Source organism: Microcaecilia unicolor, chromosome 5 (assembly GCF_901765095.1).
Source record: "Microcaecilia unicolor chromosome 5, aMicUni1.1, whole genome shotgun sequence".
NCBI classification, from domain to species: Eukaryota; Metazoa; Chordata; class Amphibia; order Gymnophiona; family Siphonopidae; genus Microcaecilia; species Microcaecilia unicolor.
This window is the reverse complement of record NC_044035.1, coordinates 249,471,097-249,483,748: the sequence shown is the minus strand read 5'-3', so window position 1 is coordinate 249,483,748 and position 12,652 is coordinate 249,471,097. Positions and strand designations below refer to the sequence as shown.

The window sequence follows — 12,652 nt, the reverse complement described above, 5'->3', positions numbered from 1 at the left end:
CAGGGCTGGGCACCGTCATTTTGCAGGCAGCAGCAAAGGAAGAGGAGGGAGGCAGGCTACCTCCCTCCGCCAACTCAAGGTAGGGGGTGGTGGGGGTAGGGGGATTGCCACTGGACCACCAGGGACCCCCTATAAATGCAAGGGGGAGGCTGGAGACCCTCCGGATCTCCAACCCTCCCTGAACGGTGTCAGGGGGACCTTTTAGAAATGCTGAGGAGAGTTAGGGGGGGCTGGAGACCAAGCCCTTCTTGAACCTTGGGCGAGGGGGTCGTCGGGGAGATCGGAGGTCTGCCGGACCTCCAGCCCCCATTTTGCCTTGCTCGGGGCAGGGGGTCGGGTGGTCCCATGGACCTCCAACCCGTGTTTGATAGATCTGGGCTTTTGACAGCCAAGTGCTGGAGGATTGTGCTGAGTGCATGCTCAGGCACAATTCTCCCGCACTTCTACCCCATGATCAGAGGTAACTGCATGCTTAAATTTGCATGTCATTATCTCTGATCATAGGTCTAATAACGCCCCACGCTGTTCCAGCGCTATTTTTAGAGCGCTGTTTGGAACAGCATGGGGGTTTTGATAATCTGCCTGAGGGTGATTGAAAAGCTAGAAAAGAAAGACCTCCTCCGGGTGAAAGTGAGTCATCCTTTGCATCCTCCCCCCCACCCCAAAATTCTCATTTTCCATTTTTCTATCAATCCTGTGCCAGAAGCTAGAACATTATGTCCATGCTATGCCCAACATAGGCCTTTTCCATCATTGCTGCTAGGCCCTGGGGCTGAGTTTCTGTTTCAAGTATGTACTATGTACAAGTCAAATTAAACTCTCTTGATACTAATCAACACTGTGTCCATAGTCCAGATCTTGATAGGCTGCGGCTAGGGTTCTTGACTTATTCTATGTGGACCATTTTGTTTAGTTCTGTTAGTGGAACCCAGTTCACACACCAGGGACGTGGTCAATACTATACATTCCCTTTATCCCTCTAGATTGTGAGGGCTAGATAACAACACTCCTTCCACTGCGTGAGCTTGCTCGGTCCTAAAAAAGAGAGAGAGAGCAGAGAGTCAGACCTATAAAGTATCCCTATCAGTGATCTGTTGCTCTTAAATGAGAGAGCTGCCTTGGATCCTGCAGCTTAACACCATTCAATCTGAAAAGCCAACGAATAGGTTTGGTTTTGAGTCTTCCTATGGTTATGGTGGGAAAATTCTGCTACTTGACATGGTGATGCCCCTGGAGTCTGTGGAGGTGAGTGATACTGTCAGGTGTCTAAAAGTTCTCCTGTCTAGAAACAGAGGAAATGACAGCAAATAAAGACCATATGGCCCATCTAATCTGCCCAACCATACCATCTACTCTCCCTTAAAGATGATTTGAAAGACATGAATCCACCCCACCTGATCTCCTCAGTCTTTCCATCTACTGTAGGGCATTATGGTCTTCTCAAGGTGATATGAGGGTATGTGGCGGACCAGGGCATTTTCTATGGCAGCTCCACTATTATGGAACTTGATACCCTTGAAATTGTGACTGGAGTTAAATTTGTTGGTATTTAAGAAATTAAAAGCATTTCTCTTTCCTGTATGGTTAGCTTACTGACGAATAAAGACAGTATAGTTCTCTTGTTGGTTTAAGCTTGCTTGTTATTTTCTGGTGTGTCTTGTGTATTCTATTGTTTGATTTTTATGATTTTATTTTAATTGTGTAAAACAGGGGCATAGCCAGAACTTGATTTTTGGGAGGGCCTATTGGTAGACTGGGGAGGAAGGGTCCAGGCACTTCATCTCATTTCTTCCCCCCCCCCCCCCCCCCCCCCCCCCCCCCCCCCATCATACCATTGCTGGTGGGGATGCTCAAGCCCTACCAGCCGAAGACATTCTCTGCTGGAGCCCGGGGCTGTGCTGCCTGAGGAGCAAGAAAGCAAACAGGCTGATCCTGCCTCCAATGCCAGAACCTCTGTGCATGCTCAATTTGATTGCATGAATTGAGAATGTGTGGAAGTGCTGGCATCGGTGGCTGGAATACCCCGCTGACTTCCAGCTCCTCAGACAGCACAGGCAGGAGCTCCAGCAGCAAATCACTTTGGCTGGCGAGGCTTGAGCATCCCTGCCAGCCATGCATTCAATGCCGCAATTTTGGAGGATGCCTGAGCTAAAGGGGGGTGGGCACTGAGGCCCCCCAAGGTACCCTCCGTACTGGTATAAACCATTTTGAATGGGTTTCTTATTATATATATTTTCAGGATATGCATGAGAGATTTGCATATAATGGATGCACTGTATGCAAATCAAGTTCATGCATATTCACTGTGGATATCTTGAAAACCTGACTGGCAAGATGTACTCCAGGACTGGACTTGGGAAACACTGTCCTAGACCCAACCCATCTGGGGGTCAACCAGCGCTGGGAGTGATGTGAACTGGTCAATCAAAGGCATACCTCAGGAAGTTCTTTCTGTTCAACTGACCACAGAAAAGCCAACATGATGCAGACGGCTTCAACAAACATTCAGAATTAAAAAACACACATTAGTAATTAGGTTCCGGTCCATAAAATGGGACCTGCAGTAGAATAACACATGATAGTGACATATATGCGCTAACATGATACTGCACATAAGTTATCTCACTGTCTTACAGTAATGCCAAGGGTGGAACCAAAGTCTGAGCTTTCAGTTTCCGAGACTTCTGCAGACATCAAGAATATCAAGCCAGTTTTATGATGCATTCCATACTAATGTGCAAGTCTTGGGTTATACCCTTAGAAACCTAACACAGTTAACTGCCCGCTGCGTAGGCCAGGAGAGGCACTATATAAAGACACAGCAAAAGTGGTTTAAGTTAGATTCTGTAGAAATGGATCCTTCTGCAGAGAACTGTAAAACTGGTTATTTAAAAGGTTTGAAAAAAATATAGGGGGTTGATATTCAGCGTTCATTAACCAGGTAGCTATCTAGGTATCGCCTCTGAATATTGGTGATACCTGGGTTATTCCTGGCAAGCTAATGAATACCCACATATTCAGTGCCAGTACCAGGATAGGGGCCAGCCACCAGCGGCAGAACATTGACTAGATAGTGGCTGATATTTAAATGAAATTCTACATTCACTTGCAGCTGGTTAAGGTATAACTTTACTACCCTTAAACAGAGTATTGAGTTGAAAATCCATCTGAATGGTTAGATACTATCCATATATCAAAGGGGTGGAGTGAAGGCAGGCCACAAAATCTGCAGGGCAGCAATATTCAGCTACAATATACATTTAATTGAGCCCTGCGATCAGGCCTACAACTAAATGCACAATGGCAGAACTGTGACTGCATTACATGTAGTGGCACTAAAAAAAATACAGAGAACGTTAAATGTTATGTCTGGTGTTTAACTTATCCTGGTGACCCCCCCCCCTCCCCCCCCCCCCCTTTGTAGGTGGGTTTATTGAGAATAAGGGAAGAAATCTCTATTTTTTCTGAGGTGAACTGGGGAGATCATAACTGCCAGTTTTTTCTTGCCTTGGCAGAACTGCACAGGAATGTAGTTGATTGAACATTGTTACACTGCAGGAGAGGGATGGGCCCCACAGCTCTGCCTGCATGCAAATAGAAGAAGACAGGTAAGCTGATGGGAGCACTTTTACACATTTTGAGGGAAGTAATTCAATGAAGGGAATAAAGCTTGTGGGATAAATGATGCAAACACACTGAGTGGAGAGAGATGGATCAGAATAAGGGAATTGGAAAACCTGCTCCCCACAAGTTCAGGGAATGGGGAGAATGGTGGCCTTCCTAGAGCGCATTGGGGGGGAAGGGGAATAGGTAAACAGATTTTCTTTTGCTAAGCCATCTCTGATATTGAAGAGATATTGTCTTAGCCCCTGTGGGGTGGGGGAACAAAGTTGCTTACCTGTAACAGAGGTTCTCTGTATTTTCCCGAACCACTGGTTCGGAGCAGCCTTCTCTAGCATAACTGTTAAAGTTAAACCAATAGAATTGCAGCCTAGCTTTCCTGTCTGACTCTCAGTAACATTCAACTCAGTCATTTTGTAGCTAGTGGGAAGGAATAAAAGAAAGGTTGACATAATAGGTAAAGGAAAAAATGTTTATTTACGTGAAATAAGGCGTTAAAAAATATCAAATTAATTTTGAGGTTTCTCTCTTTTCTTTTTTTTGCATATTCATATAGGAATGACTGGCAACATAAGAAAAACCTGGAAGACAAGTCAACAATGAGAAAAACTGAAGAGGAAACTTGAGGGAACAATTAAGAACATAAAACACCAGGCATAGATGCTGTTCAAAAATACCATCCTGGAAGCTCAGGCCAGTTATATTTCATGTATTAAAAAAATGAGGAAGGAAGGCCAAATGACAGCCAGCATGGTTAAAAGGTGAGGTAAAGGAAGCTATTAGAGCTAAAAGAAAATCCTTCAGAAAATGGAAGAAGGATCCAACTGAAAATAATAAGAAACAGAATAAGGAATGGCAAGTCAAATGCAAAGAACTGATAAGGAAGGCAAAGAGAGACTTTGAAAAAATGATAACGGAGGCAAAAAACACATAATAAAAAACTTGTTTAGGCATATTAGAAGCAAGAAACCAGCAAAATAATCAGTTGGACTGCTAGATGACCGAGGGGTAAAAGGGGCACTCAGGGAAGACAAAGCCACAGCGGAGAGATTAAATGAATTCTTTACTTCGGTCTTCACAGAGGAAGAATTGGGAGAGATACCGGTGCCAGAAATGGTGTTCAAACATGATGAATCAGAGAAACTGAATCAAATCTCTGTAAAACCTGGAAGATGTAATGGAGCAATTTGACAAATTCAAGAGTAGCAAATCACCTGGATCGGATGATATTTATCCCAGAGTACTGATAGAATTGAAAAATAAACTTGCAGAAGGGAAAATTAGGTTCTTACTTTGGTAATTTTCTTTCCTTTAGTCACAGCAGATGAATCCATTAACTGATGGGTTATGTCCGCCTACCAGCAGGTGGAGATAGAGAACACTGAAAAACCATAGGGCTCTATGGATGGCTAGCTCCATCTGCCTTCAGTATTTGAGACTTCCAAAGCAGAGTGTATCCTCAAAGTAGAATAACATGAACTTTCCTCACAGCGAACGAATGCCCCAGAACAGGAGCAATAATCACACAAAGGAGGGACAATCTCAACCTCCTGTAACAGAATATTAAACAGAAATCCTGAAGACTGTTTTCCAACTTCTCCCAATGAGGGAACATATCTGCAGGAAAAACTGAACAACAAAACAGATACAAACAGGGAGGGATCATGGATTCATCTGCTATGACGAAAGGAAAGAAAATTACCAAGGTAAGAACCTAATTTTCCCTTCCTTGTCATCAGCAGCAGATGAATCCATTAACTGATGGGATGTACAAAAGCACTCCCTAGTTAGGGTGGGAAGATGCCACTCCACGAGCAAGCACTTGCACTCCAAATTGCGCGTCCCGCTACACTGCAACATCCAGCGTGTAATGCCGGACAAAGGAGAGCTTAGAAGCCCAAGTAGCCGCACTACAGATCTCATGAAGAGAGAATGCTCCTGTTTCGGCCCACGAGGAGCAAATCGCTCTCGTGGAAAGTGCTTTAAATGCATCAGGTGGAGACCGCCCTGACAGCAGATACACAGAAAAAATGACTTCTTTGAGCCAACGGACTATAGTGGCCTTAGACGCCGGAGACCCTCTTCGAGAACCTGAGAACAATACAAAAAGGTGATCAGAGGTCCTGAAAGCATTTGACATCTGCAGATACTGCAACAGAGCCCTGCACACATCCAGAAGGTGCAACTGCCCAAAAGATTCCGGAAACTCCTCCCTAGTAAAAGGAGGGCAGATAAATAGGCTGGTTTAGGTGAAACGCTGAAACCACCTTAGGCAGGAAGGAAGGCACCGTACGTACCGTTACTCCGGACTCCGAGAATTGCAAAAAGGAGTCTCGACAGGACAGAGCCTGGAGCTCAGACACACGTGTCGCCGAGGTCATGGCCACCAAAGACTGTCTTTAGAGTCACATCCTTCTCTGAAGCTCGCCTCAGCGGCTCGAAGGGCGAACACTGGAGAGCCTTCAACACCAGCCCCAGGTTCCAAGCTGGACACGGCAACCGCACTGGCGGGCGGAGCCAGAGTGCCCCTCTTAGAAATCGGGCAACGTCCGGATGAGCGGCCAGGGAAACGCCAGAGACCTTCCCTCGAAAGCATGCCAAAGCTGCCACTTGCACTCGCAGGGAATTGTAGGCCAAGCCTTTTTGTAAGCCATCCTGCAAAAAGTCCAGTATCGGCGAGACTGTAGCCCGCGTGGGTGTGATCGACTTTGAAACACACCACGCCTCAAACTGGCGCCAGATCCAAGCATAAGCAACAGAAGTGGACCGCTTGCGGGCCTGCAAGAGAGTGGAGATGACTTTGTTAGAATAGCCTTTGTCTCTCAATTGCGCCCTCTCAAGAGCCATGCCATAAGACCAAAGCGGCAGGGATCCTCCATGGTCACCGGTCCCTGCATCAACAGGTTCGTACCAGGCAAAGGAAGAGGGGCCTCCACCAGCATCCGCCAGAGGTCCGCGTACCACGGCCGCCTGGGCCAATCCGGGGCAATGAGAATCGCCACTCCTTGATGTAGCTGAATTTACAGGAGGACTCGCCCTATCAAGGGCCAAGGAGGGAACACATACAGGAGGCCCGGAGGCTAGGATTGAGCCAAGGCATCCAACCCCGCTGAGCGAGGATCTCTCCGTTTGCTGAAAAAGCACGGGACTTTGGCATTTGCGCTTGACACCATTAGGTCCGCTACGGGCGTTCCCCATTTGGCACAGATCTGAAGAAACACTTCGTCTGCCAGTTCCAACTCCGCTGGGTCGATTTGATGCCTGCTTAGAAAATCGGCTTGCACATTGCTCTGACCTGCTATATGCACTGCAGAAAGAAGCTGCAGGTGTAGCTCGGCCCAGTGGCAAATCTGAGCGGCCTCCGCGGCCAGTGCTCTGCACTGAGTGCCGCCCTGTCGATTTATGTAGGCCACAGCTGTCGTGTTGTCCGACAGACAGCCCCTCCAGAGTCTTGTGAAAGGCCAGAACAGCCTGGAATATCGTTCTCAGTTCCAAGCGATTGATGGACCATCCCGATTCCGCGGGTGTCCACAGACCTGGGCATAGCTTCCCTTGCAATGTGCTCCCCAGCCGACCAGGCTACTACTACTACTTATTTCTATAGCGCTACTAGACGTATGCAGCGCTGAACACTTGAACATGAAGAGACAGTCCCTGCTCGACAGACCTTACAATCTAATGGCATTGATTATCACCAGGCACCAAGAGGGAAGCGCCAGCGGCATTCCTCGCCGCAGCATTCTATCGGAGAGCCACCACTCCATAATGAGCCGGGCCGCAGGGAGCCACGTGAGTCTGCGCTGATAATCCTGGGAAATTGGAGACCATCGATGAAGCAGGGCAATCTGCAGAGGTCTCAAGTGTGCTCTCGCCCATGGCACTACCTCCAAAGTGGCCGTCATCGACCCCAGCAGCTGGACAAAGTCCCAAGCTCGCGGGCGAGGCATCCGCAGGAGGAGACGGACCTGATTCTGAAGCTTGCACCGCCTTTGATTGGGTAGAAAGACAAACCCTGAGGCCGTGTCGAACCGGACCCCCAAATATTCGAGAGACTGAGAGGGGGTCAGGTGACTTTTGGGGATATTGACGACCCAGCCTAGAGATTGCAGTACTGAGACCACTCTGGCTGTGGCCAGACGACTTTCGTCTGCTGAATCCGCTCTGATGAGCCAGTCATCGAGGTAGGGGTGAACCCGGATACCCTCTCGCCTGAGAAAGGCAGCTACTACCACCATAACCTTAGAAAAGGTGCAGGGAGCTGTGGCGAGACCAAAAGGCAAGGCCCAAAACTGGAAATGTTTTCCCAACATCGCAAACCGGAGAAACCGTTGATGCGGGGCCAAATAGATATGTGCAAGTAAGCTTCTTTTAGGTCCAGAGACATGAGATATTCTCCTGGCTGTACCGCCGCAATGACGGAGTGCAGGATTTCCATGCGAAAATGTCACACTCTTAGTGCCTCGTTGATTGACCTTAAGTTGAGGATCGGTCGGAAAGACCCGCCTTTTCGAGGCACCACAAAGTAAATGGAGTAGTGACCGCAGCCGCGTTCGGCGGGAGGCACAGGGATCACTGCCCCGAGGTGCAGCAAGACTTGTAAGGTCTCCTCTACCGCCGCCCGTTTGATGGCAGTACCGCATCGGGACTCCAAAAACACGTCTCTCACCGGGGCGCTGAATTCCAATCAGAAACCTTCTCTGATCAGATCCAGGACCCACTGATCGGAGGAAATCTTGGTCCATTCCTCGAGAAAGAGGAAAAGACGTCCTCCTACTGCAGGAATCAAGGAATGGACCGGCACCCCGTCATTGAGGGGGCTGCCCCTGAACTCCAGGCCTTGAACCAGCCGCTGCGGAACGCTTGTCCGAGCGAAAGGAGTTCCTCTGCTGAAAATGGGCACGTTGAGAAAACCCAGCAGAGCGCCCTGGGCGATATCTGCGAGCTTCACGGAAGCGAGGTCTGGATGAGGAGGGCCACACAGAACCCTTGGAAGAAGGTCTCGGCCTATCCTCAGGTAACCCCTGGGGCTTAGAATCCCCCAGGTCTTTAACAATCCTCTCCAACTCCTCTCCAAATAACAGGTGGCCCCGAAAGGGAAGCTTCAACAGCCTGTGCTTAGAGGCCATGTCAGCCGCCCAATGCCATAGCCATAAAAGGCGGCGGGCCGCAACCGCCACAGACATCTGTTTAGCCGAGGCTCTGACCAGATCATAGAGGGCATCAGCCAAAAATGACAGGGCCAACTCCATCTGCGGTGCAACCTCAGCGAGGGACCACACCATCCACGGGCTGCTCCACTGCCTGTTGTAACCAAGAAAGGCAGGCCCGGGCAGCATAGGAACTGCAAATAGATGCCCTTAAGGTGAGGCCCAATATTTCAAAAGACCGTTTCAACGCGGATTCAAGCCGCCGGTCCTGCATGTCTTTCAGGGCAACCCCTCCCTCTACAGGGAGGGTGGTCCTCTTAGTCACCGCCGTGACCAAAGCGTCCACTTTAGGCATCCCCAAAGGGGCCAAGTGCTCCTCACTTAGAGGGTAAAGCTGACCCATAGCCCTGGCCACTTTCAAAGGCCCATCAGGTTCAGACCATTGAGCTGAAATAAGCTCTTGGATGGAGTCATGCACAAGAAAGGCTTGAGCTTCTCATTTTCCCCCCCAAACCCACCTCCCCGCTTCCCCCATTTTCTATTTCTGTTGATGGCTCTCTCATTCTCCCTGTCTCCTCAGCTCGAAACCTTGGGGTCATCTTTGACTCTTCTCTCTCCTTCTCTGCTCATATCCAGCAGATTGCCAAGACCTGTCGTTTCTTTCTTTACAACATCTGTAAAATCCGCCCCTTTCTTTCCGAGCACTCTACCAAAACCCTCATCCACACCCTTGTCACCTCTCGTTTAGACTACTGCAATCTGCTTCTTGCTGGCCTCCCACTTAGTCACCTCTCCCCTCTCCAGTCAGTTCAAAACTCTGCTGCCCGTCTCATCTTCCGCCAGGGTCGCTTTACTCATACTACCCCTCTCCTCAAGACCCTTCACTGGCTCCCTATCCGTTTTCGCATCCTGTTCAAACTTCTTCTACTAACCTATAAATGTACTCACTCTGCTGCTCCCCAGTATCTCTCCACACTCGTCCTTCCCTACACCCCTTCCCGTGCACTCCGCTCCATGGATAAATCCTTCTTATCTGTTCCCTTCTCCACTACTGCCAACTCCAGACTTTGCGCCTTCTGTCTCGCTGCACCCTACGCCTGGAATAAACTTCCTGAGCCCCTACGTCTTGCCCCATCCTTGGCCACCTTTAAATCTAGACTGAAAGCCCACCTCTTTAACATTGCTTTTGACTCGTAACCACTTGTAACCACTCGCCTCCACCTACCCTCCTCTCTTCCTTCCCGTTCGCATTAATTGACTTGATTTGCTTACTTTATTTATTTTTTGTCTATTAGATTGTAAGCTCTTTGAGCAGGGACTGTCTTTCTTCTATGTTTGTGCAGCGCTGCGTATGCCTTGTAGCGCTATAGAAATGCTAAATAGTAGTACTAGTAGTAGAGTAGGCTTCTTAGTACTCGCCATTCTCGGATTACCAGAGGAGGCCTCGCCCTTGGCAGGATCATCGATCTAGAGGGCCTGCAAGGTGTCAGAAATGAGAGCTGGCAGCTCATCGCGGTGTAAAATCCTCACCGCATTGGGATCATCCAGATCCAGCGGCAAACTGGCACTTTCCTCTGGCTCTTCAGACCATGAGGCCCTGCCAGAACCCTCAGAATCCACACCGCCTGACCACCGGGGGGGGGAGGGAGGGGGGGAGTGTGCCACTCTGCCACTCTGCATAGAAGGGATCCCAATCCTGTTTGTTGAGATAATACATCTCTATCTGGTTGTCCATTCTGAGGAGCCCAGATTTCCCTGAGAGGAGGTGTTGGAAAGTCAGAACGGCCTTGTAAATTACTCTTAGTTCCAGGAGGTTGATATGAAAATTGGACTCCTTTTTGGACCAGAGACCTTGAATATTCTAGTCCAAAATGTGTGCACCCCAGCCCGTAAGGGAAGCATCCATAGTGAGAACCAGTTGTGGTGTAGATCCGTGGAAGGGAGCCCCCACAGTCAGGTTTGGTAGGTGTGTCCATCATTGAAGCAGGTTTCTATTTGAGGAGTGATGAAAATTTTGTGCGAAAGTGACTGGGTGGACTGGGTCCACTGGAGTTTCAGACCCCACTGAACAGGCCTCATGTGCAGCTTTCAAATGGTAGGACTGCTGTTGTAGCTGCCATATGGCCCAGAACCCTAAGAAAAATAAGTGTTGTGCATCTTTCTGCCCATGAGAGGTTTAGAGCCAAATCCTGAATAGCCTTTGCTCTTTCTTAAGGAAAAAAGGCTTGTGCTTGTAAGGTGCCGATAAGAGTACCTATGAACTGGAGTGACTGGAATAAAATAAGATGAGACTTTCCTGGTTGATTATAAATCCCAAAGTCTGAAGGGTTGATTGTGTGATTTCCTGCTTTGATTGCACAGTAATAAGCCAATTTTCCAAGTACACATAGATAAAGATCCCAAATGTTTGCAGGTGCGCTGCTACTTCTGCAAGGCATTTGGTGAAAATTTGAGGGGCTGAGGAAAGGCTGAAAAGAAGGACTCTGTACTGGTAATGAATGTTGTTGAATTGAAAGCGAAGGTATTTCCAATCAGTTGGATGAATGGGTATATGAATATAGGCGTCTTAAATCCAGAGATGCAAGCCAGCTATTTTGAGTCAGTAACAGTAGGATGGTCTGTAAGGGTTTAAGCAAAACTTCTTTACGTACTGGTTGAGATGTCTGAGGTCTAAAATTGGTCTGAGGCCCCTGGTCTTCTTTGGAATGAGGAAATAATATTTGAGTAGAATCCCCAATTCTTCTCTATGGTGGTACCAGCTATGTCACATTGATTTCTAGGAGGTGAAAATGGGGAGGGGGAGGCGAGTCTGGTGTTCCTATAAATTGCTTCTGTTAGCTTATAAAGCGAATGCTACATACCTGTAGAAGGTATTCTCCGAGGACAGCAGGCTGATTGTTCTCACTGATGGGTGACGTCCACGGGAGCCCCTCCAATCGGAATCTTCACTAGCAAAAGCCTTTGCTAGCCCTCGCGCGCCGATGCGCACCGCGCATGTGCGGCCGTCTTCCCGCCCGAACCGGCTCGTGCCGGCCAGTCTCATATTTAGCAAGACAAAGAGAAGGGAAGACACAACTCCAAAGGGGAGGCGGGCGGGTTTGTGAGAACAATCAGCCTGCTGTCCTCGGAGAATACCTTCTACAGGTATGTAGCATTCGCTTTCTCCGAGGACAAGCAGGCTGCTTGTTCTCACTGATGGGGTATCCCTAGCCCCCAGGCTCACTCAAAACAACCATGGTCAATTGGGCCTCGCAACGGCGAGGACATAACTGAGATTGACCTAAAAAATTTACCAACTAACTGAGAGTGCAGCCTGGAACAGAACAAACATGGGCCTAGGGGGGTGGAGTTGGATTCTAAACCCCGAACACATTCTGAAGCACTGACTGCCCGAACCGACTGTCGCGTTGGGTATCCTGCTGCAGGCAGTAATGAGACGTGAATGTGTGGACAGATGACCACGTCGCAGCTTTGCAAATCTCTTCAATAGTGGCTGACTTCAAGTGGGCTACCGACGCTGCCATGGCTCTAACATTATGAGCCATGGTGACATGACCCTCAAGAGCCAGCCCAGCCTGGGCGTAAGTGAAGGAAATGCAATCTGCTAGCCAATTGGATATGGTCCGTTTTCCTACAGCCACTCCCCTCCTGTTGGGATCAAAAGAAACAAACAATTGGGCGGACTGTCTGTTGGGCTGTGTCCGCTCCAGATAGAAGGCCAATGCTCTCTTGCAGTCCAATGTGTGCAGCTGACGTTCAGCAGGGCAGGAATGAGGACGGGGAAAGAATGTTGGCAAGACAATTGACTGGTTCAGATGGAACTCCGACACAACCTTTGGCAAGAACTTAGGGTGAGTGCGGAGGTCTACTCTGTTATGATGAAA

At 48.7% G+C, this 12,652-nt stretch overlaps 1 protein-coding gene across 2 annotated transcripts in view; it reads right to left on the bottom strand.

Moving 5' to 3' along the window:
- Positions 1–498: 498 nt before the first annotated feature.
- ILDR1 (immunoglobulin like domain containing receptor 1) overlaps positions 499–12,652 on the bottom strand; it is an 81,855-nt gene continuing 69,701 nt past the window's right edge. For both annotated transcript variants that reach the window (XM_030203967.1, XM_030203968.1), the window contains exon 8: positions 499–1,035. In XM_030203967.1, coding sequence (XP_030059827.1) covers positions 994–1,035 — 42 coding nt within the window. In that variant the 3' untranslated portion in view covers positions 499–993. The remainder of the gene's footprint in view (positions 1,036–12,652) is intronic.